This window comes from Euprymna scolopes, chromosome 30 (genome assembly GCF_053919585.1).
Source record: "Euprymna scolopes isolate OS-2025 chromosome 30, ASM5391958v1, whole genome shotgun sequence".
Taxonomy (NCBI): Eukaryota; Metazoa; Mollusca; class Cephalopoda; order Sepiida; family Sepiolidae; genus Euprymna; species Euprymna scolopes.
The window spans coordinates 36,785,762-36,810,765 of record NC_136511.1 but is presented as its reverse complement, the minus strand read 5'-3'; the positions used below and the strand labels follow the sequence as shown (position 1 = coordinate 36,810,765).

The window sequence follows — 25,004 nt, the reverse complement described above, 5'->3', positions numbered from 1 at the left end:
TTATGAAATTGTGTTTGATCCTTTAATTTTGTTTTAATCCGAAAAATGTTTTATTTTACTTTGTTCGAAAACAAAACAAAAACAATTTTACTTTATAAAAATCCAATGCTGCTTTAATTACAAAATTGTTTTATTAAAACAGACTTTTCAATAAATGTTTTTGCAATTACATATTGATACATTTTTATACAATAAATGTTTTGGTTTTCAAATATTTTTCTGTTCGGAAAAAAAAATCTTGTTTTTTACTTATTTGCCGTGGTATTTGACCAAGAAGGAATTGGAGTTATCACCCTTTAACATTGCCGCCGTCCCTATACTGCAGAAGTGCCAAAGTGCATTTTAAGTGCAATGAAAAGTGAATTAAGATCACTGATTACACTAACAATTTAGTCATTAAAAAATAAGCAAAAACAATTTATTGATAATTTAAGAAAATATGGCGGGTAGAATGCAAATCCTGTCTGTTTCTTTTTTGTTTTTTCTTACAATTTTACCCATCAATATTTGTCTAAATTAATCATTATCTCCATATATAATATTTTGATTGCAGAAATTCCCCTCTGAACCAAAATACCGTAGGTTTGCAACAACAGATGCCACATAAAAATTTATTATGTCTAAATTATTAGTCACTATCTTATGTAACTTTAGAACGCCATTTTAGACACATTTAGTCGTTATAATAAAATCCTATATTTCATCCTAGGAGCAACACCATCACAATCGCAGTATCTTTAGGGGAAGTAGTTCCTATTTTTCCTACTAAATATTAAGTCCTCCTACCACCCCCAGTCAAGACTGGGATGAAATATACACATTCTACAGATATTGTGCTTTCACCCTTCATAACTGGATCATAAACTCATAGACATAACATAATCTTTCTATTTCCCGATTCTAAAATAAATTCTCCCTTTTCAAATTCCGCCCATTCTCAAATGCTGACAATTCGATTATTCTGAAATCTACTTCTTAATATATAAATGAATGCTCCAGAATTTTTTAAATATGGCGGTATTCTCCACAAGAGCCAATCGTTTTTAAAAAATAAACCAAATACAAACATAATAACCGCTCATAAACATAAAATTAAATACTGATAACCTTAGACTTACCTATGCACACATTACCAACATTCCACTATACACCCCCCCCCGCCAACTTTCTGTGGAGTAATTTGTTTACTTCTCTTTTCAAGATTCATTATCAACACGGCACATACATTACCTTTGTTTACGTTTTCTTATAGTTTAATTTTACCTTAGTTCCACCTCCACACTTTTCTTTAAAATGATGACTTCATAGATTTTCGACTATGCCGATTAAGAAAATCTCATTTATATTTGGTAGATACAAGTAGTTTTCGAGATTTAAAGACCTGTATTATGCACTTTAATTTGTACGCATGCACAAGAAACAAATCTAATTCTATCCGACCAACACTGCCACCCCCGAATTGTGTTGTTAGTTTATAGTATTTGCAGGTGACTATCCTAACAATGATTGTCAAGGTTAAATTTGGGGTAAATATTTTGACTACCCATCCCCCACAAAATGTGGTGTTTATCCCAAAAGCCATTCTTAACATGAAGAGGTTGAGGGTGTCTATTCCGAAAGCCGTTTTTAACATAAAAAGATTGGGGGTTGAGCAGCAGCAACAACAACAACATCAACAACAACAACAACAACAACAACAGCAGCAGCAGCAGCAGCCGTACTTTAATTTTTTATGAAGGGGAGGGTGTTATGTAAATATTTTTTTCAATTATATTAGTTTTTTTTGGTGAAAATATAGAATAAACAATGCTAATTCAATATTTGAGAAATTAATTTTTCTTTGAATTATATTAATTTCATTAACACGGACTTGAGGGGCTTTATCCGTAATGTTTCTGAAATATTAATTTTTTTTTTCAATTGTTTACACTTACATGCAGCTGTTTTTAGTACTTAAAACTTTAACTTTAGCAAAGGTGTTTTTTGTTTATAAAAATAATTTTCCCTTAAATTGCAAAAATAATAATAGGTTCATTATATCAATGATTGTTAACTAATAAATACTTAATTTCATTAAAATTGGTTGCTTTTCTGAATTTTGGTGAATTTTTAAATAAAAGGATGTTTACGCATTTTAGGGATCAGCTAATCATTTTGCATGTACCTAGCAAAAATCAATACAAACACAGTAGGTAAAGTGCATTAGCAAACGTATGTTACAGAAGTACACGTCATGATTCTTGGGCCTTAACACAGTAGGTATAATTAACAAAAAAGTGCATTAGCAAACGTATGTTACAGAAATTCACGTCATGATTCTTAGGCCATAACTGCTATGAATTGCTACTGGCATTTACTTCCTCTCCACTTCAGAAAGTATTGGGAAAAGTTATTTTACTTCATTTAGTTTTAAGAGATCAAGGGAGATAACTCCCGAAATTAACACTTGATTCAGTTACGATTTAAATTTATATCCGAGGATTCTTTTAAGAATAGATACTGTTTATTTTATGGCTGCTATCTGTATTTCGTTACAACTTGGTCTTCCAGGGATTGTTTTTAAGTATTTGTGAAAATTCTTTTTTATTAAGCCGTTGCTCCTATTACAACCAGTATAATGTTTATTTCATCAAGAGACTATGTCGTTTTTAGATCATTTTTTAGGTCCTGATATTTTGTTATTGTTAAAATGTTTTTGACCACAATGAGGGATGACATCAATGATTTCGACGATCGCTTTTACAACCACAGTTATAACAACCAACCAATCAGAAGCTTAAATGTTGCGGTAAAAAATGTTGAATTTTGGATAAAGCTCAGTTTGCCGTTGGCCTCTGTCTCGAAACGACTTAGTATCCGAACTGCACTGATTCTTTGCCACCATCTTGATTACTAGGAATTACTTAACACTCAAGATTGAGACTATATTGATTCTTCGCCGATTTGATTTACTGCTGCCATCTTTGTTCAACATAATGTCTCAACACTTAACAGTTATCTTTTCCTGTTCATTAGTCATTTGGGACTGTGACATCGATAATGAGCATAGGTCTTTCATTTTTTTTCCATATTAAAATGTCTGGCTTGATGGCCCTGTTTTTTATATATTTGTCTGCTTGTATGTCTTTGTCACTTTTCCACTGTGTAAAGACGTTGATGGAATACTGCTGCCATATCTGAGCAGGAGCTGCTAAAAACAGTGCCTATCCTGCCTTGACAGAGTGCAAAATAGACTTTGTGGCTTAGTGGGGGATGCTCTTTTCTCTTCCCTACAACCTCTCTCCCACAGAAGAGACGTTGCGAGCCTATCTTTGTTTTATCGTTATTTCTATGGCAGGTGCTCGTCTGAACTCCAATCTCTGGCCCCCCCTCACCAATCTTTTACGAAAAACACCCGTCTAGCTGAATCCACTGTCAAAATTTTTCCCCACTCTTTATCTGTGACTAAATCAAAACGTAGATTCCATGAACAAAGCTTCTTTCTTAGAACTGCACGCCTGTGGAACTCTGTTCCGTCTGCCTGCTTCCCACCTGACTACAACCTGGATGTCTTCAAGTCCAACGTAAACAAATTCCTGATGAACCGCCCCCTTAAGTAGACACTTTATTAAATCTCCACACTAACGTACTGTACTTGCAATAATCCTTATCCCTGAGTGGCTTCCGGGCCTTGATAAGTGGTGACCACCTTGTAAATAAAAAAAAAGAGTAGACAGAGCTGTTAAAAGAAAAAGACTTCATGTATGTGTGTTTAATTTAATAGTAAACACATGTATCCATGTGTATGGATAGGCACAAATGATTAGAGACAACGTTGCAGGAAGAAGTGTTTACGTACTTTATTGTTGCCATATTGGATTATTTGTATTTCAATTTTAGTTGAACCCCGCAGGCCAAATGAGTTCTGTTGAGTCCTTTTATATTATCACATGAGTTATTCCCCTTTAACCGTGATTCCTCATATTATTCCTCATACTGAAACCTTCTACCACATAAGAGATAATAGACGTCAGTTGACTAAGTTTTCAATAAATATTTCATAGTGTTCACACGCGCCCATTGTATATCCAGTCATCATAATAATTCGCTACCAACCTAATATAAAATGGTGTCAGAATAAACTTGCAATAAATTCAGCATTTACAGATTTACTTCTGTAAATGCTGAATTTATTGCAAGTTTATTCTGACACCATTTTATATTAGATTGGAAAAAAAAAACTAAAGAATCATGAAATTTCTATTGCATCAAAAATAGTCAAGCTAATCTCAGACAAGAGTGGGAAATATAGAAAAAAAACATTTTCAGTTGTTCTTAGTAGCTATGAAGTCAGGTAAAAAACTGGAGAAGGTAAAAACATCAGTTTTATTGATCTATATAGGAAAGAGAAGAAAAGAAAATGTACAGTACTTTCAATTTCGAGAACGAAGAGTAAAAATTTACTTTGTTCAAAGTAGTCGAAAATCTCGATACACACAAAGAAAAAAATCTAACTTTTCTCGCATATCAATTTCTTGCATGCAAACAAAAATGAAACCAAAGGTTCGACGAATTGTGCCAAAAAACTATCAAATGTGAGTTCGGACAACTCACAGACTTATAAAAGATATTCTCATATTTGGCATTAATGATAACGAATGCTACAGGACGGATGCTAAGGGAGGCGACATTAGGCTTGCAAAAAGCAATCAAAACAGGTCTCAGTGCCAAAGAAACCAAAAGTGACTTCCATGTAAAAAAAAAAAAAGACATTAAAAAATAATGACTACATCGGACACAGAAAACATATCGACGATTCACAAAGACAAATGACGTTTCTGAATTTTTGAAATGATGATTGGTTATTCGTATTATTTGGATTCATCGGACTACTGTTCTCATCTTGAGTGTTATTTTCACAACGTTTCAGTCGATGTAACCTCCAGCTTTCTTGTCGAACTCAGGAATGTTTTTCTTAAACTCGGGAATTTGAATGGAATTTCGAGCGGAACCCTTTATTTACTTCATGGTGGTAGCATGCTCTTGTTTCATCAACGCTAACTAAGTAATTTGCAATTGTATTTTTTGGTCGACCACACTGAGGATTGAACCTTCAACCTTCAGGAGAATATCACTTTTTTACAATTGATTTTTCCAAGTACTCTAGCTACTGCGCCACAGGTCCGTGAAGTAAATAAACGGTTCTGTTCGAAATTTCATCCAAATTCCTGAGTTTGACAGAAACATTCCAGAGTTCAATAAGATACACCTGAAGAAGGTCGGAGGTTACATCGACCGAAACGTTGTAAAAATCACACTCAAGATGAGAACAGTAGTCTGTTGAATGCAAATAATACGGACAAAGAAAAATGTCATGATAAACAAGAGGTCAACAATGACGAAGCAAAAAGACAAAAAAAAAGCTGCGCAAAAATCAACAATGTTTCGCATGTTATGAGAATTGTACAAATTGTGAAAAAAAAAAGGACATTGCATTCGGATGTGCCAAACGAAAAAGAAAAAAGTGTATAATGTCGGAAAAACCGATTGTGGCAATTTTTTTATGTATAATGAGGATATGATCCCAGAAAGTTGGAAGATTCTATTTATAAACGCTGCTGATAGGAACTGACGAATCAAATTAATTTACGTTCTGCTGGCAACCAATCAGAAACCAGAATTGCTCCATAAAAATTGAATCATTCCAGCACATAATGTTTTCGTGTCAACACGAGAAGGATCTTTTGCTCGTTGCTTGCAAAATTATAAAATCCAGAACCTGTACAGACCAGCTGCCTACTGAAAATTCTTCATCTCCTGAAATTAAACATGGCTTCCAAATCAAGACTGATAATTCAGACCATGTGGAATCACTACAATACAATATGGACGCCATATTGAAAAAGAAAATATATGTGTTAAGAACAGATAAATATAAAATAAAATTACAGGTAAAAGAAAGAGGACCACTGATATCCCCACTCCCTCACTTTGATGACCTAATTTGTTAAACAGATATCATATATATATATATATATATATATATATATATATATATATATATATATATCATGACAGTATCCTATACCTCTATAAGACAACCATTCGCCCATGTATGGAGTACTGTTGTCACATCTGGGCTGGTGCATCTGCTGCTTGTCTCTCGCTCCTGGACAGGGTTCAAAAGAGAGTCGCCAACCTGATAGGTCCTGAACTGTCATCTAGACTTCAGCCTCTGTCCCATCGACGAGATGTTGCATCCCTCTGCCAGTTCTACAAATACTTTAATGGTGAATGCTCTGACGAACTGCAAACACTTGTACCTCCCCGACGTAACTACCCCCGACAAACCCGACAAGCTACTAAGTCTCATCCCTTTACAGTAGAGATCCCTAGGTGCAAGAAAGCCTTTTATTCCAATAGTTTCTTCCCCAGAACTGCAGGTCTTTGGAACTCCCTTCCGGGATTCTGCTTTCCCAACTGAAATGATATGCAGAAGTTCAAGTGTAATGTTAACAAACATCTTTCTACTCATCTCCCTTCATAATACCCCGCTAATTAAGTCCCTAATAGTAGCCCCCTGCTTCAAAGTGGCACTATGCCTTGTTTGGGGTGAAAATTGAATAAAAAAAAAAAATAAAAAAAAATAAAAATATACATAGTAAGACTAACTACATATAATAGTACGAAAATTCCAGTAACTAGAAGCTGCATCGTACAATTACAAAATAAAAACATTAAAGTAAATTGGCACTTTATTGTAACGGATACTAATGCAAAGTCATTGTTGTGGAAACATCAGAAACTAGGATTGATAGAAAGAATACACGAAATAAACAAAATAGACATAAAAGGCTTGATAGAAAAATACGAAGATTGTTTTGGTGATATAGGCAAAGTACCAGTCACTCATCATACTATGGTGAAAATGGACGTAAAACTGGTTGTTAATCATCGAAAGAATATACCATTTTGTATGATACCAAAATTAAAAAAAGGAATTATAAAAAAAAAACAGAAATGGGAATAATAAAACCCATTTAGGAACCAACAAATTTGGTAAATTCTCTCGTAATAGTGAGGAAACAGAATGGTGGGCTAAGACTATGTTTAGACCGCAGAGATCTGAACAAAGCTATAACTTTTAAGTTACCGACTGCCAAGGAAATATTTGCAGAAATGAAAAACCCGAAGTATTTCACCAAACTAGATGCATCAAATGGATATTGGCACATACCTGTCGATGAAGAAAACTATATCTCCAGATTATAATAAATCTGCTTTTTTTTAAGAAAAAATGATTTGCTGAAATTTTATTATCTCCCTTGGCCAGTGTAATGTAAAATATTCCCCCTGTAAAAATCATTCTTTTAATCGATAAGAAAAGCTATTTTTAAGGTCGGATTTTTTCGATTTTCAATACTTATCAGATGAATTTCTGTAAAAACAAAAACATATCTAAGAACACTACCAGACATATAAATTAGTTTTGTGTGAAATTTGCAGAAGATAGACTCAGCCATTCCGGAATCTATGAGGATTGGTTTTCATGGCACAAGGTACTTGAGAATGTAGCATTTTTGTCTTGCGGTCTGTAAATTAAAAACATTTACATGGGCATTGAGTACTGACCAGTGCCGTTCAATCCACACACACACACACACACACACACACACACACACTAGAAGCAAACATACGCTTATATCTATACTCAAGAGTGTTGTATTTTACTCACACACACTCACTGGAAACAGGCCATAACTATATCGACACAGGAATAAAATTAAAATTAAAATAAATTAAATAAATAAATAAAACAAAACAAAACAAAAATAAAACAAAACAAAATAAAAAACAAACAAACAAACCAAAAACAAAAATAAAACGCCGAAAGTTATCAAACTCCTCACGCATACATATATATAAATACACGTATATATACCCACACCATGTTGTTTCGTTGGATGTACTTCTAGGAAACTAAACTCTACTGGCTAAATACAAATGCTCCTGCATAGTTGAGCACTTTGCTTCGTGTCTTCATAAAACACAAACATGGAAAGGATTAACTTCGATACGTCACTCAAGAACATCCCCACACCAAATACCAAGGATTATTTACTAAAATTGATAAAGAAAATGGATGACTTACTCAGAAGGATGAAATGAAAGGCTACCTTTTTTCTACTTGATAAGGATGACAACACCAAAAAAGAAAGATATGGATTTAAAAGCGTAAAATCACCACCAGTAATTCCACAATTAGTGCTATTCAATACCCATGTAAATGTTTTTAATTTACAGACCGCAAGACAAAAATACTACATTCTCAAGTACCTTGTGCCATGAAAACCAAAAGATGGGATAGATGAACTTAAAAAAAAAAGGGAATATAAAAAAAAAAGGGAAATAAAAAAAAAAGATGTTTATTATCTTCAAAGACCTCACTTGTCCCCCCCCCGCTTATAACCCCTACCTATGTTACATTCTAACTTTGTAAACGAAATAAGAAAATGTTTTTGTTTGAAATATCAGTTCTCGACGATAATTCTTGGCCTGAAGACATAATCCCCCAACGCGGGTGATTATAGAAACATGTATGCACATATGTAGCCATCAATGTTTGTATAAATAAATTTCATATATACCTGCTCTGTTTACTCATTGAGCACTCTTTGGTAGACACATGTTGCTTCATTGGATGTACTTCTAGGAAACTAAACTCTACTGGCTATATATATATATATATATATATATATATATATATATATATATATATATATATTTAACAAATTAGGCCATCAAAGTGAGGGAGTGGGGATATCAGTGGTCATCTTCTAATTTTCTTATTCTTTACTAGATCCATTCTCCCCTATTCGCTTGTATACTTCCTTTCATTCTTTCTTCAGTTGTTTATCACTGATGTCGCCATCGTAAATAATGACATATCTTTTCTCTGTTATGCGAATTGGTTACACACTGACCAATCAGCTTGCAGATCTACTTTGGCCCCTTTGAGAATCACGAATGAGAGAAATTTCTGAAAACAACATGGATATACACCTATTTCTCTTTCTGGTTCCCGTCTACTGGATGTATAAGCACTGAATATCTTCGTCTGAGTCACAGTCTTTTGGCAGCACAAAGAACTTTCTAACTTTTTCTTTCCTCACTTTGGACATTGTCCAATTTTCTCCAACCTATACCAAACGGTATTATCCATTTCCCCACTTTGGCATGAACTTGCTCTTTTTCTTCATAAGGATCTCCTCATCGCATGTGTCCTAAGTATTGAATCTCATGGATGTCCTTTTAGCTGTCTGGGATTGTCTTTGCTGCACTCCTGTAACTCTTTGTTTTGTCGTACCATTCCCCGTCTGACAATAACTGTTCTATTGTTGACGTTATACCCAGTGATGAATCGCAAATTCATCTTTCTGACTGGCTCCCTCACTCTAATCAGACAGATCTAGCTGGTGAAACCTGTCTTTTTCTCTGTCTCCTTACTTGTTCCAAATTCCCATCTTCTCTACACACTTTCCTGATAACGACATTCATAAATCATCCTTAATCTTTTTCTCACATCTGTTCCTGACTCATGATCAATTTCGTCTTCTCCTCTATTGGGTTCTTCTGATGATGCTGTTGTTGATGCTGATTTTTCTCTGAAGACTTTTCTGATCATCCTTTCAATAAGGGCTGTAGAGTAAGAAAAGACAAGATGGTTCTCATTCTAACATTAAATAACAGCTTTATTGGTTATCTTCGTTAGTAGGTTTGTATAGAGAAAAGGTTTGTCATGGGAAGAGTTCCTGTATAGAGACATTGATGAATGGTTAGACAGACCTGTTGAAAGAGAATGAGTTCACATGTGTATGTTGAAGTTATGGTTCGTAGCCATGATGTATTATTTGTCTCCTTGATGTTAGTAGTAGAAATGTACGTCATGAAACATTATAGGCAGTACTGTAGGAGTTCATTTATGTACTGTATTGAAGTCCAGTTACAGTAGTAGCTATATTGGCTTGTTTGTATTGGCTTCTTAGTCGAACCCCAGGCCTAATGGCCAGATGAGTTCTACTGAGTCTCAAGAGAGAAGTTGGGGACGACAGGTCTCTTCCACGTGGAATTGTTGTCAGTCCAAGATCTGAGAAGAGAGAGAGAGAGAGAGAGAGAGAGAGAGAGAGAGAGAGAGAGAGAGAGAGAGAGAGAGAGCTTCCGGTCAAATCTTTTATAAACTCGGTCATGTGACTGGAAGCTGGTTTCTGATTGGACAAGCTAGAAAGGAAGTATATTCAAAATCTCATTCCTGCTAATGTTCATTATAATCATGTCTGCTACAAGGCTGTTAAACTATTGGAAGGCTGATTGGAATGGGTTTCACAGCTTCCTATGTGACGTTTTATGGGGTCCTATCTTTGGTATGTCTCTGTATGATGCTGGTAAGAATATTACTGACTGGTTTCTTGAAATTGACATCTTCATTCTTCATTATAAGTTTTAAACCAAACTTCACTCTCTTTAGTTTTTATGTTTGTGCGTGTGCAATTGCCGATCATAACTATTACTTTAATTAATGGTTCTGACACTTCTACACAGTCCTACAAAAGAGTTAAGAATGCAAGAGAACAATCTCTGAAAGTAAATCTACATATATTCAAAGGATGTTTTACAATCACGTCTTAAAAGGTTGGCTTTCATGATATTTGGAGAATCTATGATAGTGTTGTATATAGAGGCAAGCCTGCTATTCTTCCTCTATTTAATGGGTTTCAGGTCATTTCATCCTTGGACAATTAAAATGAATGGCACTCGTTTCAAAGGACCTCCCTACTTTCACAGACTGCTTGGTCTGGCCTTCACTCCTGACCTGAAATCTGTTGCCAAAGTTGCCGGAAAAATGGTTGCATCATTCTATTGCTCTAGAAGATATTTCCCTTCCGATGCAAACCTGTATGTGCATAAGAGCCAGATACATCCTAAAATGGAGTATTCTTGCCATATCTAAGCAGGAGCTGCTCAAAGCTCCCATCCTGCACTGACAGAGTTCAAAACCATCTTCAAAACCTAGTAGGAGATACCTTTTTTTTCTTCCTTGCAACCTCTTTCCCACAGAAGAAACGTTGCGATTGTTCACCCCCTGATGAGGATGATGAAAGACGTCTCAGATTAAAAAGAACTCTCTTCTCTGTCAGATAAAAATTTTGTACCTCTAATAAACTTTTCTATTATATATATATATATATATATATATATATATATATATGTATAGTGCCTTTAAGAAGCATGTTGTCATTCAGACAGATATTATTAACTGGGTGTTTTTGCTTAATGATCTTTTTTTGTAATTTTTCCATTTTTTGAATAGTCATTCTTATGTATTGGTTGAATTTCTGTAGGAAAGTTTCGTAGTCATTTTCGTCCATCTATTTTTGTTTTGCAAGTACTTTTAACTGATTTTCTTCAGTCGTCTTCAGGCAGTTTTGGATGACTGTTTCGTTTAAATCTGGATGCTTTTATATTCTTCAGGTCAAATTACATTTAAATTACTTGAAATAGTGAACATACGAGATGCTTCAGATAGATGAAAACGACCACAAAACTTTTATACACAAATTCGACCGAGACATAAGAATGACCATTTGAAAAATGGCAATGAAAAATTACAAAAAAAGATCATTAAGCAAAAACACTCCATGTCATTTAACAATATTTGTCCGAATATATTATGTTCATATCTCTTGCATAAAAATACTTTCTTATAAAAATTCGTTTATCTCAATTTCTCTTTTACAAAACTCTATGTTTTAGTTAGCACTTGCTACCTGGTGACCCTTCTATTTTCTTAATGTTTGATGTATTTCCATTTTATTATGCATTTGCTAAAACATAACTTTTACACCACAATATTAAGGCTTGAAGACCAATCGAGGATAAGAATTAATGAATGTAAGGTGGTAGTGTAGTAATCATTAATGGTGAAAATTGGGTAGAATTTGATTATTTAAGAGGACGGCTCAACAAGAATTTGTTTACATTGGACTTGAAGATTATCATATCATAGTCAGTTGGAAAGCAGACCAGTAAAACAGAGTTCCACAGATGGGAATTTTCATAATAATTGTGATTCACCAGTAATCCAATATGTAAACAAACTGAGATATTATTTTTGTCCTGGTGTCGAGAGGTATTCACAAAACACTATTTCCAACTGCTTGACGATATTAGCAGAGTCTTGATAAGGCAAAGGCTTCCAAATGGCAAAATGGCTGGGGCCACAGTCTATCAACATCAGGTAAAGCCAGTTTCCAAAACAGGTTACATCGATTGCAAACTTGCTCCAGTTTTCTGTGACATCAAAGCTACTAGGCTTCCAATGCACCAGGGCTGGATCAATTGACTGGCGTTCGATGCACTCCATAACAATTGATTACACTTTGGCTTTAGTTATTCCTGGGTTCTCTTCACACCAGAATGCCCACTGGATTGGTGGATGGTCTGTATCTGAGCAGCATTCAATTTTTTGGCCATCGTACACACAGGTTCTTTGGGTTGTGTTAATATACATACTTCATGTAGCCATTTTTTGCCTTCCATTGCAACAATATGTTCATGCCTTGCATCAAGCTCAGCCAAGTTGATGTATTTTTCTTCATGTACTCATCAGAGCCAGCTTGCATCTTCTGGCATAGAACCATTGGACTTCACAACTACACAGATGACTAAGGAACTTATATCTAACTACACTGTTACATCTTATCGACTGATGCATCAGTTGGATCGTCCTAGGCTATTCTTGTACAAACATCTGCAATCATATGAAATAGTAGAGGGCCCTTCACTCCATCATCCCATCCTGTTGTCACTGTATTTGTCCTCCATTTCATAAATGCTGTGGCGACATGTTACCAACTGCATATCGGAAAATGACCAATCAGCTTCCCACACACTAAGAAGATAATTCAGCGGCTAAGTTTATCGAGGACTACTGGCAGTTCACTTCCATAACACAGACAAAATTTTCCGTGTTCTCCCAGACACATAATCCCAATATGCCTGTGTCTGTTTCCAACTGTTCTGGGACCGTACTGTCGAGACCAACATGAGCTGCATAACACATTTTTTTAAATTTTTTTTTTTATTACATTTTCACCCCAAACAAGGCAAATTGCCACTTTGGTGTAGGGGGCTACTATCAGGGGCAACAACTACTGGGGTACTATGTAGGGATTTGGGCAGCAAGATGTTGGTTCACGTTACACTTGAACTTCTGCACGTCAGTACTGTTGGGGAAGCAGGGACCTGGAATGGAATTCCAGAGTCTAGCGGTTCTGGGGAAGAAACTATTGGAGTAAAAAGATCTTTTACATCTAGGGATCTCTACAATGTGGGGGTGGGATTTAGCAGCCTGTCGGGTTTGTCGAGGGTGCTCATGTCGTGGGGCACAAGTGATTGCAGTTCATCAGAGCATTCACCACTAAAATACTTGTAGAAAAGGCAGAGGGATGCAACATTTCATCGATAGAACAGAGGCTGAAGCTTAGATGCCAGTTCAGGGCCCATCAGATTTGCGACTCTCTTTTGAACCTTGTCAAGGAGCGAGAGACTAGTAGCAGATGCACCAGCCTAGATGTGGCAGCAATACTCCATACATGGGCGAATGGTGGCCTTATAGAGGTACAGGATACTTTCGGGTGTTAGTAGTTTTCTAGCACGGTAGAGAGAGCCTACCTTTCTTGCAGCGGCCCTGGCAATGCCTTCAATGTAATTGTTCCAACTCATGTTTCCTGTGAACGTTAGGCCAAGGAGTTTGAAAGATGGACTCTCAGATAAAGAGTCGTTGGCCATTGCTATGGGTGGTAGAGAGGGTTTCTTGTAATTATTGAATGAAACTAGTTTAGTCTTGGCAGTATTGAACGCGACCAACCACTTTTGTCTCCATTCCACTACAGATTGGAGGTCTTCCTCGAGTGTTTCTGCCATTTCTTTAGAAATGTGTTCATTCGTCTTCCTGTTGTGCCTGCCATAGAGTGTAGTGTCATCAGCATATATACCCATCTCAGAGGCAATTTTGTCGGGGAGGTCATTTATGAATATCAGGAACAATAGAGGTCCAAGGATAGAACCCTGGGGCATCCTTGCATTTATATCATATTGTTTAGATGTACGACCGTTGAGGAAAACCTGGATTTTTCTCTTATCTAAGAAGGATTTAATTATGTTAAGTATTCTATCAGTGATACCGTATGATCTGATTTTCCTGAGGAGACCCTCATGCCATACCCTGTCAAAAGCCTTAGATATATCTAGAGCTATCGCTCTGCCCTCCCCCGCTTTGTCCAGTGAATGGTATATATGTTCAGAGATCACAGTTAGGATGTCTGCTGAGGAACGGGCTTGTCTAAATCCATATTGTTTGTCAGTCAGTAGTTTAGCATCTGTAAGATGATGGACTAGAGCATGGTTAATTATGGTCTCAAATATTTTGGCAAAAAGTGGGAGGAGGCTAATGGGGTGATAATTTGATGGGTCTGTCCTTTCGCCAGAATTCTTGAATACTGGTACAACAGAAGCAGTTTTCCAACAGCCCGGAAAGCAAGCTTCATTAAGGCATTTGTTGTAGAGTTTGGAGAGAACTAGAGCTACTTCGGCTGAGCACTTTTTTAATAGCACAGCTGGGATAAGATCGGGTCCACATGCTTTTGAAGTGTCAAGGTTTTTTATGATAGCATGCACCTGAGCAGGGGTGGTTTTCAGATCGTCTAACGTGGCGTCTGTCCGCATAGGAAAGTCAGGTAGGGGGTGGTTGGAAGGGTCCAGTGTGGAGTTTGAGGCAAACCGACTGGCAAGCATGTTAGCCTTGTCGGTTGCTGAGGAGACAACCTCATGATTGTTGGTTAGTAAGGGAATTGTTGATTACCCATTATTTACTACACTGTTGTAGATTTTCCAGAAGTCTCGAGTTCCTAGTTTTTGTGCTTCGATGCGCTTTTTAGTGGTTTCCGTAAATTCTCTCTTAGCTGTCGCTATTTCTTTCTTAACATTATTTCTAGCTTCTATATACTTCAGTCTGTTTGAACTGGACTTATGTCGGTTAAACCTATGGTATGCATGCTGCTTTTGAGCAATGGCAGTTGCACAAGTCAACGTAAACCATTGGGGAGAGTGGGGCTTACTATAAAATTTCCGCATGGGAACATGCGCTTCGATTGCAGTTTTGAACCAGTCAGTGGTCTCGTTTGCACATTGTTCAGCAGGGAGAGAGAAAATATTTCTCCATGGGGCATCTCTAATTAGTTCCCTGATGGCTTCCCAAATATTGTCCATAATATTGTCCAAAATATTGTCCAAAATATTGTCCATATAAGTAGTTGTGTTGATGATTTCATTCTAGCTTAAAATAGTAGCAACAATGGACTTGCATTATCAAAAAGGGACGACATTGAACCCAAATCTTCGACAGGTGAGACAATATCTTTGTGCTTTAATCTCTACTATTCTTTGAAATGACCAAAGAGACTTGGCGATATGCACTTGCAGTTTGCCTAACATAGGTCTAGCACTGGAATATTTGAGCCTTGCTGTTGCTATTCCCTCAATTTTTTTTTTTTTTTTTTTTTTTTACACAGTGATCACCATTAATCAAGGCCCGGAAGCCACTCAGGGATAAGGGTTATTGCAAGGACATTACGTTAGTGTGGAGATTTGGTGAAGTGTTTACTTAAGGGGGCGGTTCATTAGGAATTTGTTAAAATTGGATTTGAAGACATCTGTTGTGAGTTTAGAGCACTAGTGCGCATGCGCACCAGATGTTTACAAATAGAATGAAATTGGTGCCTTTTCCCAGCTTAGTCGTTTGTTACCGACCATGTTGTTGTACCTGCTAAATTTTATGTTGAATAAAACCTTTCTAATATCTTAAAAGGTCTTTATTTTTCATTACAATTTATTCAACATAAAATTAAAAATTAACAGCAACAATGGATACTATACTGAGACCTGGTAAATTCGAAGGATCGTCAGATACAACCGCTGACGAATGGAATCATTGGTATCGTACCCTCATCAACTGCATCGACTCTCTCACAGTCGCTCATCCTCAAAATCCTCCGAATAAGTTAAGTATTCTGATTAATTTCATCTCACCGAAGGTCTTTTCTCTTATATCTCACTGTTCAACATTCGAGACGGCTATTAGCATCCTTCAAGCAACCTATGTAAAACCGGTAAATTCTGTGTTTGCTCGTCACCTTCTTGCCACTAGGAAACAAAATCAAGGTGAATCTATTGATCAGTTTCTCCTAAAACTAAAGAATCTTTCTAAGGATTGTAAATTTGAAGATGTTACTGCCTCTCAACATGCGGAGCTAGCGATACATGACGCATTTATCACAGGTCTCACTTCCTCAACTATTAGGTAGAGATTACTTGAAAGTTTTGAAATTAACCTAGATCATGCCGTAGCAACTGCACGAAGTCTAGAAATGGCCCAACATAATGCAGCAGCTTATGACACATCAATTGTAGCAAAGGCATCTATTCATGCAGATGAATCTGAAAATAACTCTAGTTTGGAACTAACTAATGAATGTGCTGCTGTTTCCAGAAATAATCAGGCGACTCACTTCGCCAGATGCCAATTCTGTGGACGAGAAAATCATTCTCAAAATATTTGCCCAGCTCGGAATGCTGACTGCCTTAAATGTGGAAAGAGGGGCCACTTCTCTAAAGTCTGCCGATCTAAAATAAAACAAACAACTTATAATACCAGGACTAGTTCTGCATATATTGCCCTCACTGCATCATCCCAATGCACTCCATGCACACAATATTCTGTAGTAAATGCAACAATTAATAGTACCTGTTTGAAAGCTATGGTAGACAGTGGAAGCACTCATAACTTTATACGAATGAACATCGTGAGATCACTCGGCCTTAGTATATTACCTTCTAATGATACGGTAAGCATGGCTTCCTCGAATCTCACGAGCAAAACCTTAGGACACTGTGTTGCGTCCATCGCTGTTAATGGACAAATTTACACTAATATGCGTCTATCTATCCTTCCCAACTTGTGTGCTCCAATTATACTAGGACAAGAGTTCATGCAATTGCATAACCGGGTGGAATTCCGTTATAACGGAAAGATACCATCTTTACAGATTTGTAATGTCACTCAGATGAAAATCGAGCCACCGTCTCTTTTTGCTAATTTAGCAAAGAATTGTAAACCCATCACAACAAAAAGCAAAAACTACTCAGCATCAGACTGCGAATTTATCCGGAATGAGATACAAAAATTATTAAAAGAAGGTATCATAATCAAATCGAACTCCCCATGAAGAGCCCAAGTACTAGTAACTAGAAATGAAAGACATAAGCGTCGCATGGTCGTTGACTATTCTGCAACTATAAATCGGTTTACACTTTTGGATGCTTTTCCACTTCCCAAAATTTCGGATATCATACGCCAACTATCACAGTACAAAATTTTCAATAAGTTGGACCTGAAGTCTGCATATTATCAATGCCCTATACGTAGAGACGAGAGAATTTACACAGCATTTGAAGCTGACGGAGGACTATACGAGTTTTCTAGGTTAACTTTTGGGCTAACGAACTCAGTAGCTGTGTTTGAACGTATTATGCATAATCTGATTCAAGAACATGAACTCCAAGGTACATTTGCCTACATTGATGACATTGTCATCGGAGGAAAAACTAATAAAGAATTAAACGAAAATATGGAAGCTTTTAGAAAGGTTATCAACCGTCTTAACTTGCAACTAAACCCTGTAAAATGTGAATATGGTATAACCAAACTAAAGTTTCTAGGGCACTTATTGGAAAATGGAACAATCAGTCCTGATCCAGACAGACTTACACCACTAAAAGAATTACCGATTCCGAACTGCAGTAAGTCACTCAGGCGGGCTCTAGGTCTCTTCTCATACTATTTACCATGGATAGAGAATTTCTCAGATCGGATTTCACCTTTATTAAACATTACGTCCTTTCCTATCACTGAGAAAGTCAAAAATCAATTTCAAGCCATGAAAGATGAAATTTGCAAGGCTTCGGTTGCAGCCATTGAGGATGAAGTTCCTTTTACGATAGAAACTGATGCATCTGCGACAGCATTAGCAGCCTGCCTTTCCCAGAATGGACGTCCAGTAGCATATTTTTCCAGAACCCTAACGCAGTCAGAGCGTCGACATTCAGCAGTGGAACGTGAATTGGCAGCCATTGTAGAATCTGTGCGTAAATGGCGTGACCTCTTACTCGGTCGACACTTTACCATTATTACTGACCAACAGGCTGCATCATTTATGTTCAACACACAGACACCAAATCGTATTAAAAACGATAAGCTGCTTCGGTGGAGACTTGAACTTTCAAACTATTCCTATGAGATAGTATATAGACCAGGTTCTCTTAATAACTCTGCAGATACCCTTTCTCGGTCATGCTCTGCTTCGCGCTCATTATCACTAAAGGACCTGCACGCAGCACTTTGTCATCCTGGAGTAGCGAGACTCTATCACTTTGTGAGGCAGAAGAATCTACCATTCTCCATGGAAGATGCTAAGCGCACCTGCGCTGAATGTCAAATATGTGCTGAACTAAAACCAAGGTTCTTCAAACCTCCATCAGGTCGATTAATCCATTCCTGATCCCCCTTTGAACGTCTTTCAATAGATTTCATGGGACCGAAACCATCTACGAATAATCTCAAATACCTACTCGTGATTGTAGATGAATATTCACGCTATCCTTTTGTCTATCCATGTCAGGACATATCAACAAAAACTGTTATAAATTGTCTCCAGAATTTATTTACCTTTTTTGGCTGCCCAGATTCCATCCATAGTGATCGAGGAAGTCAGTTTATTTCATGTGAACTAAAAGAGTTTCTCTGGCAACATGGAGTTGTGATTACCCACTCAACTCCATACCATCCAATCAGCAATGGACAATGCGAGAGAGTAAATGGCACAATCTGGAAAACGATCAAACTTGCACTCAAAACCAGGCAATTGGACGAACGTCACTGGCATGAAGTACTCGACATAGCTTTGCACTCTATTTGATGGCTACTTTGTACAGCAACTAACTCAACCCCACACGAGAGAATGTTTAACTTTTCCAGAAGGTCGGGCACCGGATATACCTTACCCGAGTGGCTGCAAGGAGGACCGGCCCTCCTTAGGAAGTTTGTCCGCCAACACAAGTCAGATCCCCTAGTGGAACCAATAGATATAATATCTGCAACTCCCAACTTTGCCAGAATTCGTTTCCCTGACGGCCGTCAGTCAACAGTCTCAACAGAAAACCTAGCCTCCACTCCTGTCACTGACCCCTCCTCTACAAACTTGGAATCTCCTGTCTCCCCTGATCATGGTATATCACCAGATTCTACTACTCCATCAAACATCCGCGAACCAGAGTTGATTGATCAACAGGAGACCCCAAAGAATAATACCTCACCAAATGGAGAGTCTTTCTCTTCAGTCGACAAAACAAAGTGTTTAGAAATAGAAGAGCAGCAGCCTGACTCGAAGAAGGGCATTTTCAAATTTCTTCCAGAAGCTACAAAAAGGGGAAGGAAGATCACCTGCAACCCGAAATATAAATAAAATGTGGTGGAGAGTGTTGTGAGTTTAAAGCGCTAGTGCGCATGCGCACCAGATGTTTACAAATAGAACGAAATTGGCACCTTTTCCCAGCTTAGTCGTTCGTTACCGACCATGTTGTTGTACCTGCTGAATTTTATGTTGAATAAAACCTTTCTTATATCTTAAAAGGTCTTTATTTTTCATTACAACATCCAAGTTGTAGTCCGGTGGGAAGCAGGCAGACGGAACAGAGTTCCACAGGCGTGCAGTTCTAAGAAAGAAGCTTTGTTCATGGAATCCGCGTTTTGATTTAAGCACAGATATAGAGTGGGGGAAATTTTTCACAGTGGATTTTGTGAGCAAATGTCTGTACTGGCTGTATATGTGTCAGCATACTCGTTACTTTCCAATAATTGATGATAGGGAGAACCTTCTGTTTATTTTCTTGCTGAATGGCAATAAGAGGTATTAGATGCAGTGGGGGTATTAAGCTCTTCTTCAAGATATGGAAGTAGCCAGCCATTATTTATTCATAGCCGGAGTTTCTGACCATGTTTCTCTTGAATTTGTGTAGGGGCTGGATACTCCACAAGTCTGTTCCTCAATGTAATTGGAGATTGTTGCCAGCCCATTTTCAGGATGCAGTCTATCTCCGATTTGTCTTGTCGTACTCTGCATTGAAATCAGACTGGTTAATATTGATGGCAGCACAATTTGGTCAACCACACTATGGAAACATAACATCTTCGGTACCAATTAAAGCCACTCCCTCCAACTGCTTGAGTGCACCCAGCCTAAGTAACAAATCAAATCTTACTAGGTCTGCAACCAGAATTACTTTTTATGATTTTTAGCAGTTCTAATAATAAATCGTAGCTATCTCAAGATTGAGTTTGATCTCGATAGTTCGAATTGAGTTGTCTCACTTTACTAAATTTGGCGGACCAAGGCACAACGTTATCGTTTACTCACAAAATTTGATTTTCTTAGTTAAAAAAAATTACAGCATAAAGATTTTTCTTTATTATTTTTAATTAGGCTGATCTCTGTACCGATTTTTCTTTATTTTGTTTTTTTTATAGAGGAGGGGGGCATATCCTGATTAAGAACCATATATTTTCATAAATAAAACAAACATTTATTATATTAAAAAAATTGATTATTTATTTTAACAAAAAAAATAATATACAATATTTGTTTAAAAATTATTTTCATTACTCAATAAACATATTTTATTATGTTTTCATAAACAAAATATTTGATTATTTATTTTTGTAAAAACAATATTATAAAATGTTTGTGTAAAAACTTATAATCTATATATCTATAAAAGTGAACGTGTCTGTGTATGTGTGTGTGTACATTTCCCTACGCAATAACTCTGTCAATTTTAAGTCTACAGACTCGAAATTTGATATACAGGGTACTGAGGTTTGGGAAAATCTTTGTGATCGGTTTTCAGCCAGAAATTTGGCTGGTAAGGGGTCAAAGTTCAACGATTTAACCTTTGAGAACTCTACCAAACTCCTCCAACAATTTTGGGTATAAACAATTGAAATTTTAGATATAGGTTCCTTAATAGTTTGATTTGAGCCCAAAACAATAAATGTTAAGAGGTCATAATAGGGGTCAAAGTTAAAAAAATTGTCCGCTTTTTTTTTTTTTGCTCAACATACAATTCCAAACACCCGGGCAACGCCAGGCGTAAATGCTAGTAAAAATAAAATTATAAATTCATAATGACTTGACATTTTTTGAGAACTGATGACCGAAAATTCACAGGGAACTGATTTCCATTGTACACCGGTTTGCCGAGCTTTTTCTAAATCTTAATACCAGAAAGTCTTGATAATTGAAAACGTTTCTATTATGCCAATAAATTATGTGTGAGTCACATAGAGGCGAGAAACACATGTGAACTTGGCTCCTAATTTGTATAATAATATATATTATTTGTTCATTTATTTCATTAGTAAATTTAAATCTCGTTTATTGTTGGTCAACACTCGCCATCACTTAAAAGAGGAAAAAATTGTTACGTAAGATTGAAAGGTAAAAATCTCTCAAATTTACCCGGCTTTGCCCGGTTGTACAGTTTAAAAAATAATTATTTAAATATAATCATACTTACATATTTTTTTTTAATTTAGTTTTTCTCATTTTAATTTTGATTTAAATAAATATTCGATTAATAATAATAAATAAATAATAATAATAAAATAATTCAATGTGTTTTTATGAAAGTTACGTATAAGTGAGAAAAAATACAGACATGCGAGATTTGATCGGATAATTTTATTAATAGAAATTTATTTTATTATCAAATTGATATTTCGTCCTTCTTTAAAAATTAAAAATAAATAAATAAATAATAAAAAAAAGAAGAAAAGAATTTTTAAATTTTAATTTCTGGTCTCGTTCTTTCTTTCCGTCGCTTTCTACCTCTACCTTTATCGTCCGTAGGAGAATGGCCCAGAGTGATAATGCCGGCAATCAAAAGGTCCTTGTATATATTTACGACATGTCCAAAGGAATGGCTCAAGCTTTATCATTGCCGTTATTAGGTAAGTATTCGTCCTCTATATTAAATAATAATAACATCGACATGACCATAAGTGAATGCCACCAAGCTATAAACAAACATCTTTCGTGATAGTTTTGTATGGTCATTATAAAAGTTCTTATAATAGTATAGTGTTTCATTCATAAACTTGACTCATTTTTTATGAATGAAAGTGTGTTATACTACAAATAAAACCCCTAAAAGTACGATTGATCGCAGTTTTTCACTATTACAAACAATAACATTAAAAACATTTTTTAGCAAAAATTCTTGTGTTTTTAAAACTGTTTAAAAACAACCTATTTCACCTGTTTCCTTTTTTTTCTTTTTTTTTTTTGACGCTATATTTAAAGGATGTAATTTAAATTTTTTAAATATTAGTTTTACAATTCAAATTCGAACTACTTTTTCTAAATAATATATTGATAATTAATCTACGTAGAGGGGTGTGTACTACGTTTTCAGCGTCGCAAATTATCACCTACGATTAATCGGTTTGTAGTTTTAAAATGACTTTGAAATTTCAGATGTAGTAACAAAGTTATATATATATATATATATATATATATATATATATATATATATATATATTTAATTTAAATACCAAAAAACAAGAAATGGGCAGGTGAAATTAAAATTTCCTTAAGGCCTTATCGTCTGACCCTCTAAGAGGAAACGTCAGAATGATAAATTAAAAACTAAGAAAACGAATGAGGGAAGAGGGGAATTTTGGTTTCAGTTGGAAGAACAGTGAAAAAAAAAAAAAAAAAAAGAAAGAAGTTTGGGATTATAACAAATTTGGATAAACATATATTTAATTATTCTTCTCATGTTTTGTCCAATACAGAAGAATTTGTTTTATCTGCTGGCTTACAATTTTGCATTCCTCCCCCTTCTGTTGATAAAATCTCAGTATTTAGTGAAATTGAATTATTGTATACTCAATTAAAACACCATTCGCCTATCTCTACTGATGAATTAACTAGTGTTAAAATTCAGTTGGGCGAATTAGGTCGGAGGTTTTCTGCCATAAATACTAATATAGTGATTTTGTTTGGCAGAAAAATCATTTTGAAGCGGCAAAATTAATTAGGTCTAATCCCGACATTTATCTTTCTCGCCCGGATAAAGGATCGGGCGTTGTTATACTTAACAAAACGGATTATATCTCCAAAATGTTACAAATCTTGGACGATAAAAGTAAATTTCTCCGTTTGGGTGATTTAAGCCATGATGATACTTTTCGTAAGGAAATAAAAATCCAGAAAAGATTTCTCCAACTTCATAAAAGCGGATTTATTTCTAAGGAGATTTATGATAGAATCCGACCCATCGGTTCTCAAAGGCCTAGAATGTACGGTTTACCCAAGGTCCATAAACCCAACATTCCTTTGCGACCCATTTTATCTATGCTGGGTTCTGCACAACATGAACTTGGTAAATGGCTGGTTGATCTTCTTAAACCTGTGCTTTCTTTTTATTCGGTCCATTGTATCTCTGATTCTTTTCAATTCGTATCTCAGATACAAAAATTACCTTTATCTAAAAATACCGAGTTCTTGGCTTCCTTTGACATTAATAGTCTTTTTACTAATATACCTTTGGATGAAACCATTGGTATTTGTGCTGACTATTTATACCGTGGCCCCTTAAAATCTCCACAATTTCCTGAACGAATTTTCGTTGAACTGATGGAACTTGCTACTAAATCAGTCTCCTTTAGTTTCAACAACATTATGTACCGTCAAATTGATGGGATATCTATGGGTAGCCCTCTTGGTCCTTCGTTAGCCAACATTTTCGTTGGATTTTTGGAAAACGAATTATTTTCCAAAATTACTAAGCCAGCATTCTACACACGCTACGTTGATGATACTTTTGCATGCTTTCCCTCTCGGAGCGAAGCTGAACAGTTTCTTCGTCTTCTTTGTAACCTGCATCCATCTTTACAATTTACTATGGAGGTTGAAGACTGTAGCTCTCTCCCATTCCTCGACGTTCGTGTTTCTAAAGTTGGTACTACGTTTGAGACCTCTGTTTATAGAAAACCTACATTTACAGGGCTCTATCTTAATTGGTTTTCTTTTGCCCCTCAGTCTAGAAAAATAAACCTCATTAGCGCTCTTACGCATCGTGCACTTATGATTTGTTCACCAAACCGTCTTGATACGGAACTTGGTGAAATCATAAATATTTTTCTTAATAATGGATATCCCATTAATATAATAAAATCTACTATTGAACGTAAAATTACTACATTTAATAGTGGTAAACATATTGGTCCATCACGTTGTCCCATTTATCTAAAATTACCATGGTTGGGTCCTGATGGCCTTCATATTGTTAAAAGGATTTCTTCTGCTACTCAACGTTGTTTTCCAGCTACTATGCTTAGAGTAGTTTACACAACTCGAACCTTTTTCTCTTCTTTTCGTAAAGATGTTTTGCCAACCATTCAAAAGAACTCTGTTGTTTATAAATTCGTTTGTCAGTGTGGAGCTGACTACGTTGGCAAAACATCCCAAAGATTAGAAATGAGAATATCCCAACATATCCCTCGGGATATTCGACTACACCAGGTTTCGAGAACATCCGGGCACTCCCAAGCTCATGAGTCCGCCATTGGCAATCACCTGTTGAGTATAAATAGGTGTGCCGATCAATATTCCGATGGGTGGTTTTCTGTTTTATACAGTGCTAGGTCGAACTATCATCTCAATATCATTGAGGCGTTAGTTATTAACAACTCTCGACCTAGCCTGTGTAGACAAAAGATTCTGAAACATCAGTTGGAGATATTCATTGATTTAAAACCACCTGAACAGTGAGAATTTTTTTTTTTTTTT

The 25,004-nt window shown here is 36.1% G+C and overlaps 1 protein-coding gene across 1 annotated transcript in view; it reads left to right on the top strand.

Moving 5' to 3' along the window:
* Positions 1–21,361: 21,361 nt before the first annotated feature.
* LOC145254746 (uncharacterized) overlaps positions 21,362–25,004 on the top strand; it is a 59,962-nt gene continuing 56,319 nt past the window's right edge. Inside the window, exons 1-2 of the mRNA XM_080113485.1 lie at positions 21,362–21,647; positions 22,059–22,159. Of these exons, the coding sequence (XP_079969611.1) occupies positions 22,063–22,159 (97 nt within the window). The 5' untranslated portion in view covers positions 21,362–21,647; positions 22,059–22,062. The remainder of the gene's footprint in view (positions 21,648–22,058; positions 22,160–25,004) is intronic.